Consider the following 22,597-nt stretch of genomic DNA (forward strand, 5'->3'; position numbering starts at 1 on the left):
GCAGAGAGTTGAAGAAACAAAAAAAGTGTTAAGCTCCTAAAAATGAAAAGTAGTAAAAGCAAAAATATAAAGACAATAAAATAATATATCTTAAAAGATAATACATAATGAACCATTTGTTTGTTTCCCAGAAATTCTAGATTAATTTTTTTTTTAATTTATTTTTCTTTATTTATTTATTTTTGCCTGTGTTGAGTCTTCGTTGCTGCGCACAGGCGTTCTCTAGTTACAGTGAGCAGGGGCTACTCTCCGTTGCAGTGCCCGGGCTTCTAACTGGGTGGCCTCTTGTTTCAGAGCACGGGCTCTAGGCACATGGGCTTCAGTAGTTGTGGCTGGTGGGCTTCAGCAGTTGTGGCTCCCGGGCTCCAGAGCACAGACTCAGCAGTTGTGGCGCACGGGCTTAGCTGCTCTGTGGCATGTGGGATCTTCCCTGAGCAGGGCCCAAACCGGTATCCCCTGCATTGGCAGGTGGGCTCTCAATCTCTGTGCCACCAGGGTAGCCCCTAGATTAAGTTAACAACAGAAAACTGATCAATATGCTTTTAAACATTAACAAATTAAAGAAAGGAAGCTATATGGTTGTGACAATACCTGCAGAAAAAGGGGCAATACAATTATATATCATCTTATGATTAGAAAGTCTTAGTAAATTAGGAAAGTAAACTTTTAGCTTAATATTGAGACTGTGCAAAAAAATTTAATGACATATACCAGAAGTAATATATAAAGTACATTTTATCAAATATCACAAAATGGTCTTTACTGGAAAAATAAAACTTTAAACCTTAGAGAAGACCTATAAAATTGATAGAAATATTATTTTTATAGACTGGCTAAAGGTTGCAAATTTCTGGGGAAAAAACAAATGGTTCATTATATATTACCTTTTAATATATATTCTTGCATTGTCTTTGTATATATATATATATATTTTTTTTTTTTTGCGGTAAGCGGGCCTCTCACCGCCGCGGCCTCTGCCGTTGCGGAGCACAGGCTCTGGACGCGCAGGCCCAGCGGCTATGGCCCACGGGCCCAGCCGCTCCGCGGCACGCGGGATCCTCCCGGACCAGGAAACGAACCCGCGTCCCCCGCATCGACAGGCAGACACCCAACCACTGCACCACCAGGGAAGCCCTGTCTTTGTATTTTTGCTTTACTACTTTTCATTTTTAGGAGCTTAACATTTTTTGTGTGTTTCTTCAATTATACTTTCCAAACTGATCTATGTATTTATATAATTGAAATCTCAACCCAAATAGAAATATGGTCATTTATATGTGGTAATCAAATTTATCACAGAGCTTATACATTCTTGGGGGACTAATAAATAAATGGGTATACAAAAATAATTATCATTATGTAAAAAGGAGATGAATGCTTATCTTACAACACAAACAACAGTTGATTCCAGATATGTCATTGGCTTAAATGCATAAGTGAAATTTATATATAGTTTTTGAAGATGATATAAGAGAATAACTTTATGGCTTTGGGTAGGGAATAATTTCTTAATATTCACAAGTTATTAAAAAGAAGAACATTATAAATTTAAGAACTTCTGTTGGTCTAGAGAAAAGAAATGGTAAGCCAAAGTGGAAAATACTTTCCACAAATATAACTCACAAAGAATTAGTGTTCTAAGAGAATATTTATGATGTATAAGTGAGTGAGTAAATTGTGTGTGTGTGTGTGTAAGAGAAAGACCACTAACAAAATTTTAAAATGGTAAAAATATATGAACAAAGATTTCACAGATATAACATGAATAATAAAGGGACATTAGAGAGCAGAGAAATGTGAATCAAAACCACAGTGACCAATTTGGAAAACATTCCAAAGTTGGACAAAACCAATTATTGGCAAAGATATGAGCAATGGGCACATTCATTAACTACCTAGCAACTGCTCGTCTTACAGCAAATTGCTGCAGCCACTTTGGAAAATAATTTGGCGTTATTTAATACAGTTGACAAGTGCATGTTTTATGACCCAGCAATCCCACTACTCGGTATACATCCTAGAGACAATCCTACACATATGCTTCTGCAGACATGAAACCAGAATTTTCCTTGCAGCCCTGTTCATAAGAGTAAAACACTGAAAACTACCCAGATGTCCATCAACCATGGAATAGACTGCAGCTGCATGAATCAAATTGGGTGAATCTCAAAAGCATAACATTAACTGAGAATAGCAAGCTGCAAAAGAATATATACTAATTTCATTTATATAAATTGACAAATGCACTAGAAATGAATGAACGAACTAACTAAATATATATACATACGTATTATATATCTTACATGGATAGTAAAACTCTAAAGAAAAAGAGAGATTTAATAACACATAACTTGGAATAAGTGGTTATTACTCCCGAGGGAATGAAGTTGACAGGGAACAAACAGGGGCTTTTAAGGTATTACCCTGACTTCTGAATATATTGTTTGGTTTATCATGATGATTTAATTGTACATCTAAGTTATATGCAGCAGTTGTATGTATATTTAATGACTTAAAAACATTTTTTAAATGCAATGCTAATAATACATTATGTGCACAAACACTAGAGACGCAGCCCATTCAAAAGGCAGAGAGTTCGGAATCAGAGGAAATCAAGGTTGAATAGTTATTGCACCACTTACTATGTTTGTGACCTGGACATTTTTTAAAAGGGAGGCAATAATATCCATTCCATAGGGCTGCCATGAGCACTAAATGAAATGAATGCAAACTGCAGGCAGAATGCCTGGCACATCGATGCTCAAATTGAGAATCAGCAAGAAGGAAATTAACTCTCCTTTACTGACAGCAGTTACAACAGAAAAGATGTGTTCGCTGCAGCAACTACATTGTAGGAGGAAGTGTCAAATTGTGAGTGAAAAATGCAATGGAGTAACAGCTTCCAATAAATAACACTGTAAGAAAGCAGAGTTTCGTCCTGCTCAGGCATGCATATACATAGGCAGAGGGGAGGTGTGATAGAAATGGCTCTCTTCTCACTGAGACTCTTTCACCCTCAGATGATCTGTCATTGTACGCAGAACACAGTGGCAGATTTATCCCCACATTTCAGGTTGCTCAGTAATGGTTCAGGTGAAAGCATTCAGGAGTGACATAAAGTGGGAACTCATAAATGACAGAGTCTATTACTGGGTGACAAGCTCCAGCCTAGTGACTTTGTATAGACTCTGCAGAAATGCTTTCATTGTCATGAGATTTAGGAGGAAAGGAAAATTCAATGATAACACTGGTCAGCACATTTAATGGCCTGATACTATTAGAAAAACAAAACCCTCCTATGGACAGAAGGCTAAACAGTTTAAAGTAATTGCTGTAATACAGAGCAATTACATTTACTGATGCAACTTGTAATTGTGGTGAAACCTAGGTGTACTTTATATTTTCCTTAATATTTCAAGGAATATTGCTGTTTCCATATTCTGAATAAAGATATTAGATTTTCACTCTGCTTTTATTTTGTATTATAATCAGAATGATGATTAATGGTGTCCTTCTCTACAATTAAATGATCGGTCAAAAGAAAAATATGTATCAATAGCTTATACGTGTAACTAGTATTCCCTGTAAAAATTGCTTTGAGGGAAGTAGTGGGGATAAGCTGGCACTTGGGCTCATGTAATTGTGCCTCATGCCATCTACCCTTCAGTGGTCAGTCATAATGGGACCTGGTTACTTCATAAGTTACTGTATTTAAATTTTGAATCATTTAAAAACTTTTAATGTTGGGGAAGTAATAATGCTGATGTCTATCCAATTATTAGTTTTACAGGGAACATTACAGTCTTTAAAAATTACCTATACATACTTTAATTCTTTTCTTGTTAATATTTCATAGGATTCCTCTTTGATGTTAACCTAAAATGTACAGATGACATCCTTCGTCTCATGTTTTCTGTGATATGCAAGCAAACAGCTGCATTATCACTTCAACTAATTGAAAAATTAATTTTAAATATTATTTTTGCAATAAATATATCATTATTTTACTTTTTTTCTGTCAAAGTGTTAATCAGTTTAGGTAAAAGCAGGAGTCAAAACCATAGGTCCAATACCTGTAAATTACTAGCAATTTGCCTTGATAACCTAGAAATAATGATCATCATTTATACAGGCATTTTTACACACATTAAATCATACTTAAATGATGAGGCATAAATACAACAACACAGAAAAAACGAATTGTGGAGAATTTTAAAGGAATTGGATAAAAAAGGATTTCTTAGGATTAACGCTGGATATAGCTCTACTTTATTGCTCTTTCAATTTTGTCACATTCAGATCTAAAGAAGATAAGCAGCTTTTGAGTAGGGTATCTCAGTAAATTGAAAAGCCTTAAAAAAAAGCAAAAAAAAAAAAAAGCAACATACAACTCATTAAAAGTCATTAAAAAAAAGAACAGAGGTTTTATATAGTCCTATAACCAATGAATAAATTGAATATCTGATTAAATTTCCACAGGAAGACCAATGAATTTCTCTGATGAATTCTTTGAAACTTACAGTGAAAAATAGAACATAAATCTTACACAAACTCTGCCAAGATCAGAAAAAGAAGAAATACTTGCTAAAGTCAGGTCAATCTCTCACTTAAATGAGTATGCCTAAATCCTAAATAAAATATTTTGAACAATATACATGAACAACAATTCATCATGAACACATTGAGTTTTGTCCAAGAATGAGGAGTCCTTTGCAATTCAAAACTCTGTTAGTATAATTCCATTATGACTGAATCAGGAGAAAACATACGTGATTGTAACATTAAATACCAATGAAAGCATCAGGTAAAATTAGTTACCAATCTTAATAAACTAGTAATAGAAAAGAATTTCCATAACCTGATAAAGTATATTTACAAACTCCAGCAAAAAAATTACAATAAAATTGAAAAAAAGTTTTTAAAGTTTTCTCTCTGAACAAAGGAAGAAGGCAAGGAAGCCTGTTGTTATCTCTAGTAGACTTATTTTTTAGAACTCTTGGAATAAGGCAAACATTAGAAGAAAGCATAAAGCTATTATTATTGAGAAATATAATATTGATGAATAATTCAGTAAGTTGCTGATACACCATTATATTTATAAAATAAATGTATCAAGTTTTCTGAATATAAGACAAATGTGCAACAATTGATTGAATATCTATATACCAGATATAAGCCATATGGAAAGAAAATGGTAGCATCGACAGCAAAATCAAAAAGCATGAAATATATCCATATTAAATGTACAAGTCCTTTGCATTAAAGACTTTAAAACTTATTTATGTACATTTGAAAAGAACCAAATAAATGCAGGATGATATCCTATTCCTGCAATCAATGATTCAGTATTGTTAAATGTTAATCTGCTCAGATCATTCTAAACATGCAACACAATCACAAACAAAATTACAATCGGTTTTTTTTGTGGATATTGTAAAATACATATTAAAATATGAAGTATAAGTAATGCAAAAGCAATTTAATTAAAAAGAATTAAAGAGTTGGTGATTATTCTAATGACGATCACATTTATTGGAAAATAAATTAGGAAGCTATGTTTTGGATTAAGGATAAGCAAAAAAATCAATGGTACAGATTTGGGAGTCCAGAAACACACTCACACATATATGGACACTTGATATATGACAATAGGGAAAGGATGGCCTGTTCAATAAATAGTGTTTTGTCAATTTGTTAAACATACACACACACACATATATAATAATGTACTAGTTAATATAATACTATATATATTAGAGTAAATATTCAAGTCACAAGCTGAGAAACAATATTTGCAAAACATATAACTGACAAAAACTCATTTCTAGAAAAATATATAAAGTCCCACAAATCAATAAGAAAATACAGAGAATCTCATAAGCAATCGACAGGATGGTTGACGAGGCACTTAAATAAAAAGGACATCCGAATGGCCAATTACTGTATGAAAATATTCCCATTAATCACAAGGGCAATACAAGACATAGTTGCCATGAGGAAAAATAAATAAACAAGATAACACTACACACCCACCAGGTCGCTACAATTAATAGGATTGACAATAAAATATATCACTGATGGAGCTACAATGTGGCAGGTAAAAATGGAAAACTGGCACTATCTATTGTTGACACCCATGCACCAACAATTTTATCCAATTATATGTACCAAATAGAAATGCAGAATATCAATATGTTCATTAAGAGACAAAACAAAAATACACATGGGAGCTTTATCTGTACTTGTTCTAAACTGGAAGCAAATCAAATATCTATCAACAATGTAATGAATAAATCAATTGTAATATATTCCTGTAACATGAAATTATAAATCAAAGTAAATTAATGAACTATTGCTATAAGCAACATCCCTGATGAATCTCATCAACCCATAAGTGGGCTAAAGGAGACCCTCACATACTTGCACGCACACACAAACATACACAACAACCCCCACCATGCACAATGCATACACGCACACACAACCAGACAAAACTATCTAAGCTATTAGAAATAAAGGTAATGGTTATTTGGAAGGAGAGGCGGGAGAACATTTTCGAAGTGCTGTTCTATGACCCGTGTGGGTGTTACTTAAGTGTTCTCACTATGTGCAAATTAATTGAACTATATACTTATACTTTGTCCATTTTTGTATATACATTGTATTTCGATTAACACATTTTAAGATAGTGCTATATGGAAGACGTATACATTGTACATGGGTACATTTTTTTCTAATTTAGAATGATATTATACATCCCCTAGAGACAAAGATAAAGCTAGCCAAGAATCTCTGCACACATAAAAGGAAAGGCTTGGTGCAGATGTATCGAGGAATATCTATTGTTTATCTAATGGAGTTGGTATAAAATCATTTTCACACTGAAAAATCATTACTAGATTCTTTAAAATTCAATTTGAGCGGGAAATTTTCAAAGAAAACTTTGAAATACAAAATTGTCATTTTTAAAAGAATTTAATCATATAATATTTCAAACATGCATAAAAGTACATAAAATATAGAGCACCATTTATCTAGATTTATCAGGTATAAATACTTCACAATCGTTGCTGCAAGTGTCGTTTTTGTTTAGAAATAAATGTGGAAGGTGTAACAGGTTCATACGACAAGCCCTTCCTTTCTTTACATAACCAGTGAAAAACTATTGTTCTAATTTTGATATTTATCTTTTCTTTGTTAACTCAACATTCATTTTTTTTTTTTTTTTTTTGTTTTTTTTTTTTTTCAACATTCATTTTTACTTTTGTTCATTTTCATTTAAGTAACTCTCATTGTTTCTAGTGTATGACTGCATCAAAATGTAATAGTGCATTCCCTTACTGATGGACAGTAAACTTATTTTTAGTGCTACATATCACATATATACAACTTTAAAAATCACCTAGTACCTAACCAATTAAAATGATAGGTAACATAAATGCTGTGAAATTAAGGCAAACAATTTGTTCTTTTTAAAAATATCAAAGACAATAGAATGATTGATATGAAATTATCACCTGATTTCTATTTATCTGAAATCAGAATGCTGTGATAAGCAATTTATTCATATATGTTTTTAATCATCGTAGATTCTATGTCCATCTACCTTATGGTAATAGATTTTTAAGATATAAACTATCAAGGAGTAAACATATCTACCTTTCTGTTTTATTTCTTGCTTATTTCACATATATCTGAGAGAATATTGGATCTATTTACTCTTTATCATCATTTGCAATCTTATACTATAAGATAACTTCCCAGTAAAATGAAAAGTTTTTATTTCTCACAGAAAGTAGCAGGGCTTTGAAAGTGACTAATGTCAACCTCAAAAAGTAACATAGCCAGTTACTTTACAAGCAAAATGGGTGTAATCTGGAAAGCAGGGAACTGCAGTTCTGGGGCAGGCAAGCTATAGTGAATCATTGGCAAGTGTGAAGAGATAAAAGGAAGGTCAATTTCTACTAGGTTTTAGGAGGAAATTGGGGAAGGTTGTTTTGAATAAAATTTCACTGGAGAAGAACAGGAGTTCGAGGTTGTGGCAGTTTCTTACTGGTGGTTAGCGCATTGTTGCTGGGGCAGGGAGGGATCTTCCTTTTCTGCTTCTTTTTTTAATAGATCTTTATTAGAATATAATTGATTCACAATAGTGTGTTAGCTTCTGTTGGACAACAAAGTGAATCAGCCATATGCATACATATATCCCCATATCCCCTCCCTCTTGAGCCTCCCTCCCACCCTCCCTATCCCACCCCTCTAGGTCGCAAAGCACAATCTCCCTGTGCTATGCAGCTGCTTCCCACTAGCTATTTTACATTTGGTAGTGTATATATATCAATGCTACTCTCACTTTGCCCCAGCTTCCCCACTCACCCTGTGTCCTCAAGTCCATTCTTTATGTCTACATCTTTATTCCTGCCCTGCCACTAGATTCATCAGTACCATTTTTTTTTTTAGATTCCATATATATGCGTTAGCATACGGTGTTTGTTTTTCTCTTTCTGACTTACTTCACTCTGTATGACAGACTCTAGGTCCATCCACCTCACTATAAATAACTCAATTTCGTTTCTTTTTATGGCTGAGTAATGTTCCTCGTATATATGTGCCACATCTTCTTTATCCATTCATCTGTTGGTGGACATTTAGGTTGCTTCCATGTCCTGGCTATTGTAAATAGAGCTGCAATGAACATTGTGGTACATGTCTCTTTTTGAATTATGGTTTTCTCAGGGTATATGCCCAGTAGTGGGATTGCTGGTCACATGGTAGTTCTATTTTTAGTTTTTAAAGGAACCTCCATACTGTTCTCCATAGTGGCTGTATCAATTTCCATTCCCACCAACAATGCAGGAGTGTACCCTTTTCACCACACCCTTTCCAGCATTTATTGTTTCTAGAGTTTTTGATAATAGCCATTCTGACTGGTGTGAGGTAATACCTCATTGTAGTTTTGACTTGCATTTCTGTAATAATTAGTGATTTTTAGCATCTTTTCATGTGTCTCTTGGCCATTTGTATGTCTTCTTTTGTGAAATATCTATTTAGGTCTTCTGCTTGCAGGATACAAAATTAATGCACAGAAATCTCTGGCATTCCTATACATTAACAACAAAAGCTCAGAAAGAGAAATTAAGGAAACAATCCCATTTACCATCACAACAAAAAGAATAAAATACCTAGGAATAAACCTACCTAAGGAGGCAAAAGACTTGTACTCAAACAATAAAACATTGATGAAAGAAATCAAAGATGACATAAACAGATGGAGAAATATACCATGTTCTTGGATTGGAAGAATCAATATTGTGAAAATGACTATATTACCCAAAGCAAGCTACAGATTCAATGCAATCCCTATCAAACTACCACTGGCATTCTTCACAGAATTAGAATAAAAAATTTTACAATTCGTATGGAAACACAAAAGACACTGAATAGTCAAAGTAATCTTGAGAAAGAAAAGCAGGCCAGAGGAATAAGCCTTCCCAACTTCAAACTATACTACAAATCTACAATAATCAAGACAGTATGGTACTGGCACAAAAACAGAAATATAGATCAATGGTACAGGATAGAAAGCCCAGAGATCAACCCATGCACATATGGTCACATAATTTATGACAAAGGAGGCAAGAACATACAGTGGAGAAAAGATAGCCTCTTCAATAAGTGGTGCTGGGGAAACTGGACAGCTACATGTAAAAGAATGAAATGAGAACACTCCCTAACACCATACACAAAAATAAACTCCAAATGGATTAAAGACCTAAATGTAAGACCAGATACTATAAAACTCTTAGAGGAAAACACAGGAAAAACACTCTTTGACATAAACTACAGCAAGATCTTTTTTGACCCACCTCCTAGAGTAATGAAAATAAAAATAAACAAATGGGACTTAATGAAACTTAAAAGCTTTTGCACAGCAAAGGAAACCATAAACAAGATGAAAAGACAACCTTCAGGATGGGAGAAAATATTTGCAAATGAAACAATGGACAGAGGATTAATCTCCAATATATGCAAACAGCTCATGGAGCTCAATATCATAAAAACAATCAATCCAGTTAAAAAATGGCCAGAAGACCTAAATAGACATTCATTTCTTTTCTTAAAAGCAGGAGATGAAATTCCCATGTAAAAAATGTCCTCCCTCATACCAGAAGAAAAACAACGTTCTTAACATCATGGATAAAAAGTTGAAGCCCAGAGAATGTTACACAAAGAATTCTATACAAAAAGACCCTTTAAAAATTGCTTCTCTTCCTTCTTCCTTCTGATTATTCAGGCTGGTATGTGCATGAGAGCTTTCCCTTCTAAACTTCCTGATAATGTTTTAAATGAAGTTGTCTTTTATTTATTTTCACACCTTATAAAATTTAGTATAGTATAGAGTAGATTAAAATATTAGAATAAAGGAATGTAAAATAAATAATTCTTTTCCCTGTTTTCTTCACAATGTCTATTTTAGACTGTTCCTAGTCTAGTCTTGCTTTTATTCAAGACAGAGTCAACTTTAGATAATTCCACCGACATACCACATATTTGTTTTCTTCTTGAACGTAAGCTCTCCCATGTTTCTGCTTTTTTGGGGTATTCACTTTTCTTCTGTAATGCCCTCGTGCATGTGATATTAAAAATTAATAAACTTATGTATCTTTTCTCCTGTTAGTCTGCCTCTTATCAGTTTATTTCATAGAGACAGCTGTTGAACCTAGGAGGGTAGAAAGAAAGTCTTTCCTCCCCTACATCAGCTAGGGCTGCCATAACAAAATACCACAGAATGGTAGCTTAAACAACAGGAATTTATTTTCTCAGAGTTCAGAAAGCTGAAAGACCACAGTCAAGGTGCTGACAGCATTGGTGTCTCTCCTTGGCGTGAAGACAGCCACCTCCTTGCTGTGTCCTCACATAGCCTTTTCTTTGTATGCCTGTACCCCTGGAGTCTCTTCCTCTTCTAATAAGGACATAGTCTTATTAGATTAGGGCCCCACCCTTATGATCTCTTTTAACCTTAATTACCTCTTTAAAGACACTATTCCAAATAGTCTCACATTCTACGGTACTAGGGATTAGGGTTTCAACATATGAATTTGGGGGGGGGGACATAATTCAGATCATAACAATACATTATAAAGAAATGGACAAAGAAGGACAGTAATGAACTCGGAAAGTTAGGGAGTGATAATCCATATAAAATGGGAAAGATGTATAGGAATATAAGAATGATATTATTTTACACAGTTTGGTTATAATGTTTTCTGTTTTGCCAAGGTGGGTATGTGTGTGTATACATGTCCATGTCCTTTGCTTTTTTTTTTTTTTTTTTTTTTTGCGGTACGCGGGCCTCTCACTGTTGTGGCCTCTCCCATTGTGGAGCACAGGCTCCAGACGTGCAGGCTCAGCAGCCATGGCTCACGGGCCCAGCCGCTCCGCGGCATGTGGGATCTTCCCGCACCGGGGCACGAACCCGTGTCCCCTGCCTCGGCAGGTGGACTCTCAACCACTGCGCCACCAGGGAAGCCCCTTTTGCATTATTTTTAAAATCAGAAACAAGAGCTGAATTTTTATCGAATGACTTTTCATTCATGTAATATGAGGTTTTATTCTAGATTGCCTATTTTCTTAGTAGTTATAGATATAAATTTAACTATTCACTGAATTTCATTTAATATTTCACTCAACATGTCCTCATCTGTATTTATAGGTGTTTTCATTTTTATAATTTTTGGTTTTATTTTTATGATAAATACTACTTCACAAAATAAATCATTTTCCATCTGCTATTATCAAAAATAGTTTACACAAAATGACAATTGCTTCCTTTACCTATTACTGCATCACAAATCTCCACAGCCTGAAGTGACTTAGAACAACAATTTACTATTTCTCATAATGCTGTGGGTTGTCAGTATGGATAGGTCTTCTGTGGGTCATGCCTGATGTTGCTCATATGGCCATAGTCGCATGATGACTTCACTAGGATTGGAGTGTCTCAGATGGCCTGATTCACAGGTCTGGCAGTTGAGACTGACTGTTGGCTGTGGTACCTCTGTTCATCTCCATCTTCCAGGAGGCTCTTCAGTTCATCTCCAGATGAATTCTGTTTTCTGCCAGGCACTTAGTGACAAATACAATTCTTTGCCTTCTCTCAAAAAACTTACAGTCCAGTTTGGGATAATTATATGTATTTAGATAAATTGTTTTATATGTTATGATAGAAGAATGCATGGTAATATTTTAGCGAAGATAGGAATTTATTTTTTAACTGTTTCACAAAGAAGACACATTTAAAGTGAATTATGAATAATGAGTAGGTTTCCAACAAAGAAACAATGGGCATAAAATTAGTTTTTTTACTTCTTTCCTCTTAAATTTTAGCTTTTCTTGTCATTCTATCATTGGCCTACTTATTTCTACTTCTGAATTCCTTATAATAGGAGCAATTATTGGAATTCAAAACTATAAACCACTGCTAAATGCTAATTATATATATATATACAGACATATAAACAGGTGAATTTATAGACAGAGAGATTTTTTTCCAGCCAGGACCTGCCTATTAAATATAGGTACAATGATATCTATACCAAATCAAACTCCAGAATGTAATAACCTCCACTAGATTTCTGTAAACTTTAGAGGACTTACACAGTGAATAACCTTACTTGCACTAACTTATTCTTTTCTGTTACTTTCTTACTATCTGATATGTATTTTTTTGTTTTTTTGTTTTAATTATCGATGTCTGGGGGTCAACCCATCTTGAGCCTTTTATTTAAAAGAATCATTGTTCAATTAATTTCCATAAGTTTGTATTTAGCTTAATATTATATCAAGTTATTAATACCTAATCATGGTTTTGAATACTAAACAAAGTATTTCAGGTAATAAGTAAACTTTAAAAGTTGCCAGATGCACAGTCAATATGATTAAATTAAGTATATTTCTGAATAGTAGCATCAAACAATTTAGAAGTAAAATTTTAAATACCATTAATAACATCAAAAATATAAAATCAGCAGAATACATTTCAGAAGATTTCTAAAACCTACAATAAAGGGTACAAACATTGCTGTAAAAACATTAAAGAAGTTCTAAATAATTGAACAGATACCAAATTTGTGAAAACATTGTAAAAGTATCAATTTTCCTCATATTCTTATATAGTCACTAAAATCTCAATGAAAATGTCTAAGATTTTTTTAACTTTTGTAGAAAGTGAGAAGGTGATTCTAAGATTTAGTTTGAAATGCAAAGAACCTACTGTAGTCAATATATTCTTGAGGAAGAATAAAATTGGAGGACATACATCCCAGATTTGACAAATTACTGAAAAAGCTAGTTATTAGCATCATAGTGTACTGGCATAAGAATAGACAAACAATATCAATAGTACTAAAATAGATCCATATATTTGGGCACTTGACTTATATCGAAGATTAAAGAGGTGAAATTATGTTGAAGCAATAAATTAATGAAAGATAATTGAATCAAGTAATTTTATCTCTATAATGGTAAAAAATAAATAAAACTTGACAACTATCTTATACCATTCAATGAAATTGACAAAACTTAGTTCATAGGCATAACTGTGAAAAGAAATCTAAAGTCTCTATAAGAAAACACAGAGGGATATCTATATGACCCTGCAATAGGTAAAGATCTCTAATATAGGAATCAAAAACACTGAAGAACTAGTCCTAAAACAAAAAATTAAAAATTGGCTTTATAATAAAGTTTTTTCCTTTGCCAATAAACCTCATGAAGAAAGTGAAAACACCAAAGAAATAGTAGAAGAAAATATATATTTGTTATATGTATGTGCTGTAGGACTCATATTCAGAATATAGAAAAGACTTCTCCAAATCAATAAGGAAAAAAATAAAAATAATGGGAAATGTCCCTTGAAAAGAATTTTCATATAAATTATATTTAAATAGCTAATAAGCGTAATAAATATAGTCAACATCACTATTCATCAGGAAAACACAAATTAAAAATACAAAGAAATACTGTTACATAAATACAAATTAAAAGTACAAATAAATACAGCTACTAGGACAACTATAATTAACTAAGAAAGAAACTACCAAATGTGTGGAATAGGTGGAAAAATTGAATACATGGCTGGTAGGGATGTAAAATTATAAAACTGCTTCAGGATAGCTGGCCATTTCCATTATTTCCACTCCTAAATGTATACACAAGAGAAGTGAGTCCACACAAAGACAAAAATATTGATAACATATTTATTCATAATAATAAGCATCTGGGAAAAACCCATATGCTTAACAATAGAGAATGGGTAAATTGTGGTAAATCTTATGAAGGAATATTACAGAGAAGTACAAAAGAATACACTTCGAATATATACAACATGAATAAACCTAACAGACATAGTACTGAGTGAAATCAACTCAAGACAAAAGTAGTAACTGCTATATGATTCCATTTATGGCAAGTTCTAGGATAATCAAATCTAATTGATGAGGAGAGAATTCAGAATAGTAGTTAAATCTAGGGGCTAGTTTAGACTGAGAAAGGGCAGGGAAGTGCCTTCATGGGTGCTGAAACAGTTCTGTATCTTGTTCTGGGTTGTGATTACATGGGAGAATACACATGTAAACATCATCATGCTGTATTTGTAGATTTAGTTCACTTCATTCATTTTACCATATGTATTTTGCCCCTTGATTTTCATAAGACAAGTAAATACTTACATATGTGGAAAATGTATCTCAGGCAACTACTGTTATAAACAAACTCATTTTTTCCCCGAAGAAATGTAATTTTCAAAACGAAGAAATAGTCTGATTTCTTCATTATCAAAACAATAAATCCTTATTCTTGTCCCTAACAATTGATATAAAATTTGTTCATCTTGTTGCTAATAATCAATTTGGAGATAATATTATATAATAGAAATGGTATCGTGTATAGTCTCCTAGAGAATTTGCTATATGAATGCTGGCAGAAGGGTGGACTTAAGTATGTTAAAAATATGAAGAAAATAATCAAGAGTATTTCCACAATGATATTTGAACACTAAAGAGTAGCCAGATGATCTAGAACTTTAAGTAGTTATGCCAATTCAAAGTTATGTTCAAAGAGAAATACACAGTTAAGCAAGTCAAGTTCATTATCAGAAAACAGCCTGTCTGTTCAGACATAGCATGTAGTTTCACACATTTCTGTTTCACCTTTTGAAAATTTCAGTCATTAATAGAGTCTTCTCAAAAAGCTTTAATCCATTGTGAGATTCTTTTCCTGATAAAAAGAGTATCATAATTACAAACTTTGATGTGGAAATTAAAAAAGCACATGGCAGACATAGTTCCAAAGTGTGTCTTCTAATTAGTCATTAGGGATGTTTTGGCTAATGTTTCCTCACTAATGGCCTGTCTTTCTACAAAGTTTCAGACTTTATGGAAGGAACTCTTCCCCATAATGAGAACCTGCCAGCACATTAGTAGTATTTACCCTATCCTTTTAGAAATTCATAATTAATACATATATTGTCCTCTACATTTAATTGTTTCATTCTTTATGTAATATTAAAGAAACCCAAAGGATAATTATTTTACTTATAATTTTTTAAAATAGGGAAACTGAGGGTCACAGAGGTCAAAAGTTCAGGATTACAGTTAATAGGAAGTGGCAGTAAGGCTTGAAATCGTTTAGATTACGTTTCCAGAAGCTAAGTTTTATGGGAATGAGAAGATATTGTTGCTAAATTTTCTCAAATCATTATGGAATGTTAAAAGACAGTCTTATATATCAATTTTCCACCATAAGCCTGTGAATCAGTTCTCACCATGCTGAGCAAAAGAATTGATTTAGGGTCAAAAGTCACAGATTGGATGTGACCTATATTTTTCATTTGAGTTCTTTAGTTACTGTCTCATTTATTGTGATCATCTACCATGAAAGATATTAAATTTGTTCTTGAAGTACTAACGATAACCCCTGAAAGGTGCTGTTATAATTTAAGCAGTGTTTTAATATTCATAGAAGGAATAAGTGATATGTAGCAAGAGAAGAAAGGCACCTTCGCTGTGAAGGATCTTACTTATTGTCTCAAATTACATTATTTAAGAGACAAGACTATAAATCACACAGAGGGAGGCTAATGAAATTTACCAATCCACATTTTTTTTGGAGCACTTGACTTAACTATATTGAGGTTAATTCTGAAATAAAAAGAATTTACTATCTAGTACACCGATTAATAAAAAAAATCACAGTCTAATGATGACAATTAAATACTGAATGCAAAAAGAAGAAATACAGTGTTATTTTGAGTAAGGTGATAGAGGTGTTAAGAAAAAATCAAATGGAAAGAATTAATGATTTTTTACTGTTGTGTAACACTGAAATTGTGCTAAGTGCTTAAATACCAACATTAACAAAGTTTTCTTTCACCAAATTAAAGATTTTCAAAGATATTGATAGTGACAAAATACTAAAATAATAATAGTAATAATAATGATCTTAATATTATTTCAATGTCAAATAAAACACAATATTATTCATTTAAAATCATGCTCAACTACTAATGTATGTTCTATTCTCCATGTTTCTATATCTTATTACCTGAACATGAAATAAACATTTAATATTTAATACAAGACAAAAATTGGTATTTTGGACTTAAGGAACAAAAGCTAAGACATGGAAATTTAAAACCGTGTATACTATTAGAACTTAGTATTAAGACATTAATTGATTTGACTTTATTTATATGATTTTTTTATTTCCAAAAAGCCAAAAATTAAATTAAGAAAATATTTTAATTGAATGTAATCATAAATACATATGAATATATTGAATTATTTATAACTTGAATTGAAAGTTAGGAACATCATAAATTACTTAAATATATATTCATGTCTGTCTGAATGAGCTTTTGCAAAAAATTATACTTCATGGATTTAGCTGTATTATTTTCTTAAAGGGGTTTATTTTTAAAAACGTATTTTCACAGTGCTTGAATTTTCTCTCCAATTGTTTTACATCTATCTCATTTATCTTGAAGAATATTGGGAACAAGTCAAAACTGGAAATGCTTTATACTTTTTCATTACACATTTATATTTAACCTTATACATTATTCACTAATTCTACGCAATAAAGTCTATTAAAGTGACATGAACAGGGTACAAACATCTGTCAACTTACTTGGGTGATAGATATCATTCCTGCACTACTGCTGGGAGCTTTTATATCCCAGCCCTTCTAAATCAATCTCTCTCTCAACTCTCTCTCTTTCATTCTCTTTTGCACATATAACACATAAAATTCTTAATCTTCCCTTCCATTCACACATAAACTAAATTTGATCAACAAACCTAGTTGTACCTTTTGTATATTAAAAAAAAATCTTAATAAGATCATTTTATTGGCATGTGCTTTCATAAGCTTAACCTTAATTTTCATGAAGCAAATTTTAAAATGTAAAACGAATTTTAAAAACTCAAAAATGGGAAAATATAAGAACTTTCTCTAAAGGGATCTGCTTATTTTGTTAATAACTGGATCTTTGTAATAGCTGTTTAATCTTCTGCTAAGCACTTATTATGATTTGTATTTACTTACCTTTAATATTGTTTTTCCTATTTTCTCCCAGAATTGTGAGCTCAATGAGAGCAGGAATTTTTTTTTTTGGCTTTTTAATCACCATAATTCCATTATCTAGAACAGTGATTGACAAATAGTAGGCACTTTGGAAATCATTGACCAGATAACAGGAAATAGCTAATAATTATTTGTTGGATAATAAGTAAACACACAAATAAACCTAAAATTAGAACTGGAATTCCTACTAAAATATAATCTATAGAAACTAAGGAACTCTCTTTTGAAAATTGTCTTGAGTAACATTGAAAATTTAGAATTTGAAAGACCTATCTTTTTTTTCTGTCATTACAAATCTGAATTGATATTCTGAAATAAATATGGATCTATCATTTACATATTCTTAAACTTGCTGAAGTTAATTTAAAGAGCTTTCTGTGTTTTGCTCTAATTTGAAATGAATCATGCTACTGGAAATAACCAATAATCTTTATTAAAATAAAATTATTTAAATTAAATTTCTATTGTTTCATTACTTATGTTTGTAAATAATAATTGTGAGTAAAATCACATGCAAATTTATTATGTCAATAAAAATTCCATTCTTCTTAGACAAAGAATAGAAAAGTATCTAGATTGAAAATTCACTGAATTGAGACTTATAACAAGGATTAATGTTTTACTTCTGCATTTCCAATGTTTTATGCTCCTTCTAATACTAAATTAGAGTGACTGGAGTATTAAACTACCAATTGGGACACCTTAATTCCAGCTATAAATTCCCACAATTTATTCACAAATCTGTAACAGAAATAAACAAAAAAAGTTCTCCTCCCTAAAAATAAAAAATGGAAAGATACTATAGTAGCTATGAATATACGTATTATTAAGTTACATTTTATTTTATCAATACTATAGTATATATCATTTGACATTAATATGCTATATTTATAATGACATTGTTTTACAACATTCTTAAAATATAGGGTTTCATTTTTTCATTTCCTTATTCTTAATCATCAATAAGGTATTAAATTAGATGCTGGAGTAAAATGTCAAAAAATCCTAAACACTTTAGAAGGAGATAATTTTGTTATAGTTGCAAAACTAGTCTCTTTAATGCATCATATTAGGTTCTGACATTTCAATCTATTACAAGAATCCTTTGTTGACTGGATTTATCTCTTTAAATCCAATTTATCTCCACCTAAGTGCTACTTTTCTTGACACATAACATGATTTACCTGGATATTAGAGATAAAGTCTAATAATATTTCATCACTTGCTTAAATATTTGCTACATGATATTAAATTTTCCTTTATTACTTTGGAAAAAATATTATATACAAATTTTATACTGAGTGAGTAAGGAAAAGATACATAGTAAGTACCTAATATATTTCCCATTCCCTTCATATTTTAAAAATTTAATTACCCTCCTCACTAAGTTTCTCAAAAATCACATGGTTCAATTTAGTACTATCAAGTTTTCACTTTTCAAAATACAGAACATTATTTAAGTAATCACCAAAAGAAGGAAGAAGTAAAAATAGAAACTATTAAAAGTATTTGTCTCTAGGAAATTGGGCTACTTTCAGGGAATGGTGAAGTAGGGGATTATTGCTTTCATTATAAATTGATTTTGGCCTTATAACTTAAAATATCTGGTACAAATTCTATTTACAATAACAATTATAAAAATACTAATTCTCAAATATCTGGAATTCAAAAGCATTTTAAAATTTTGTAGTATGTGGCTCATGGAAACAGACTATGAAAAACATGTGCAAAAAATAAAATGGACAGAATTCTTTTAGAAAGGCATAAATGCTAAGAAAGCAACAAAATAGCACATATTCCTGAGAGTGATAAAGGATCAGGAGTTCGATGGTCAAGAAAAACTGAACAACAATTCTCTATTTTCTCCTTCCCCTGGCCTTTGGTAACCACAATTCTACTCTCTACTTTTATGAGTTTGACTATTTTAGGTACCTTATATAAGTAGAATCATGCAGTATTTGTCCTTCTGTGACCAGCTTACCTCACTTACCATAATGTCCTCCAGGTTCATTCATGCTGTCACATATGGCAGAATTTCCTTCTTTTTTAAGCCTGAATAGTTTGATTCATGCAAGATGAATAAGTTCTAGAGATGTGTTGTACAACAAGTTGCCTATAGTTCGCAATACTCTCTTGTGCACTTAAAAATTTGTTAAGTGGGTAGATCTCACGTTAAGTGTCCTTACCACACTTAAAAAAAAAAAAAAAGGGCTCCCCTGGTGGCGCAGTGGTTGAGAGTCTGCCTGCCGATGCAGGGGACACAGATTCGTGTCCCGGTCCGGGAAGATCCCACGTGCCGCGAAGCGGCTGGGCCCGTGAGCCCTGGCTGCTGAGCCTGTGCGTCTGGAGCCTGTGCTCTGCAACGGGAGAGGCCACAACAGTGAGAGGCCCGCGTACCGCAAAAAAAAAAAAAAGAAAGAAAAGAAAAGATGTGTTGGAAAGGTGAAAAGGAACAGATACATAAATGAGGGAGTCAGCCTTCAGAAGATCTGGTGGCAGAATATTCCATAAGAAGGAAAGGGAAAATATATCTTTAAAGTGGAATAATAAAAAGACAAGTGACTATAGGAAAAGGGGAAATGAAAGTGAGAACAGAGAAGTAAACCAGGTCGGACCGGGCCTTGGAAGACGTGTTTAAAATTTAATCTCTTCGAGAATTCTAATAGGGTTCTAATTCCAATGGGAGTTCACTGTAGTGTTTGAAAATGAGAATGATGTTACCTAATACATATATTAAAACTACAAAAATATTCTCAAAAAAAATGAAGAAAAATTCTAGAGGAAAAAAGTTGTACATGGACATGTGATTGATTACTTCATGGGTCTTTATAGATTTCACCAGCCAGAAATTTTCAAGGATGCTCTATAAATGGGGTTCAATTAATTATGTCTTTTCTGTCTTGGATGGTGTCCTTGGTTGATCATCTTATTCCTGGATGGTGACATTGAATTCCTAAATAAAGTCTGTCACTCTATTAAGGGCATTTAGTTATTGTCAAAGTAATTGTGAATAATTCCTCACATCTAACCCAAGCTCCAAGAAAGTTTCTAGATAAAACAAAAAATATCTGAGTTCAGAGCTGCTTTCCAGGCCATTAAAAAAAACCCATGAATCATTAATATAATTTTTTCTAAGATTCCCTCAGAGATAAATGGCACATAGTCAATTGTTCGAAATGACATAAACCTAACTAAGAAAATAGAAGAAAGAATTTGAGAAACGACTTGAGTTGAGAGTCAGGGGCTAAATAGCAGAATAACACTTTGGAAGCCAACTGTAGAGCTGTAGATGCAAATGATGGAGAATAATCTCAAGGCTGAACTAAGAGATTTGAAAATCGCTCCCAAGATAGAAGGGTACATTCCTTCTGTCATGTTTTGTGCTTCCTGTTCATAGTAAATTGTGAAGAGAGAGAGAGAAGAGGGGAGAGAGAAAGAAAGAAAGAAAGAAAGAAAGAAAGGGGAAGGGGAAGGGGAAGAATGGGAAGGGATGGGAAGGAGGAAGGAGGGAAGGAAGGAAGGAAGGAAGGGAAGGCGGAAGTTAAAAAAAGAAAATTAAATAAAGAGAAAATGGGCACAGTATTTTTCTTCAAGAATTAGTCTTCCTGATTAAAGGAAAATTTTAAAGTATGTATTTAAGATTTATCCTAAGATAAGAACAGTGCAATTACCTGGAAGTATAAGGTTTTGGACTAAATATTTGAATTTTTTACTTTTCTGTAAGTTCTTGAAAGGTTTCACCTCACTTCTATTCATATACTAATACTAACGCCAATTCATGCTAATTAAAAAGAACAACAGTAAATAGAGTAAAAGTGAGTTTCACCAGAACTTTAACTAAAATTAGGATGTAAGCTCATAAGTTACAATGTAGATATTTGTCTATGATATCACTATCTGAAGTTTTACTGCTGAATATGTGTGCTTTAAACTGACTATAACTCTACTAAAAAAAAATAATTGGAGGCTTGGGTTTGTGAAATCTCCCACAAAGAGAATACTCTGATGCTTTCATAAATTTTCATTATCTGCTCCTTCACGCTGTTCTGTTCTACCTGGCTGTCTCCAACCATGATACAATTTTTGAGGGCCAGTTTAAAATGCATCTCCCATGTAGTAATCATTTAGTTCCATTGCTTTCATAGTAGACAACTATAAATTAATATACCCTCTTTCCTTAAATATATTTATGCCATTTTACCTCATACTGTAATCATCTTTGGCATGTTTTTCTAAACCTCACCTTCCTTCCTGGTGCACACTGATCTGAACCAGGTCAAATAACAAGGTTCTTTGTGGTAGATGTTACCACTGATATAGTTGGATGAAAGCTGTAGGTTTCCTCTCTCCCCTAAACATTACCAGGTGGATGCTAAAATTAAAGCAAGTACGAGAAAAAAATCCACCACCACACACACCTATATTTATGAGTAAAAAGACACAAAAACTTGTACAATCTTTTCTTAAAGATCCAGTAAATTCCTAGCTTTCTAGCCTTTATCCACCTTCATACAACTTATGTAGGGTTTGTTTCTGACAGAAGTAAAATTATTTTAGTGTAAGATGAAATTAATTTCAAGTGGAAAAATCCTCTGAATCTAAGCCCTAGGACAATAACACCACTCAAAAGTGTGTATTATATTAGGTTTTTCTGTAAATTCAAAGTCAGAGATGTTGTTATAATATTTCTAAGAAATCAATATATCTTGAACATCACTTATTAAAACAAGTAAAAAAAGTATTTCTTGTAAAATTTTATTCTGATTAATAAATCTCTAATATTCATCTAGGAAATCTAGAATTTCTAAAGCATAGATACAACTGACACTTTTCCTCTCTTCCTCTCTGCCCCTCACCCCACACTCACATCCAGCTTTCATTCTTGAATAGGACACTTAAAAGTAATACATCTTGCATGTTGATTAAAATTCACTAAGAGATTTATCTATAATTTTAA

At 32.5% G+C, this 22,597-nt stretch overlaps 1 protein-coding gene across 1 annotated transcript in view; it reads right to left on the reverse strand.

The window, feature by feature from the left end:
* Nucleotides 1-235: 235 nt before the first annotated feature.
* Nucleotides 236-22,597, reverse strand: part of LOC149743954 (uncharacterized) — a 119,117-nt gene continuing 96,755 nt past the window's right edge. Inside the window, exon 4 of the mRNA XM_089905925.1 lies at nt 236-503. Within this exon, the coding sequence (XP_089762051.1) occupies nt 401-503 (103 nt within the window). The 3' untranslated portion in view covers nt 236-400. The remainder of the gene's footprint in view (nt 504-22,597) is intronic.

The sequence above is a fragment of the Delphinapterus leucas genome, unplaced genomic scaffold, assembly GCF_059928025.1.
Source record: "Delphinapterus leucas isolate spDelLeu-1000000601 "Yukka" unplaced genomic scaffold, BTC_Dleu_Yukka2 spDelLeu_asBTCV2_sq40, whole genome shotgun sequence".
In the NCBI taxonomy this organism is placed as follows: domain Eukaryota; kingdom Metazoa; phylum Chordata; class Mammalia; order Artiodactyla; family Monodontidae; genus Delphinapterus; species Delphinapterus leucas.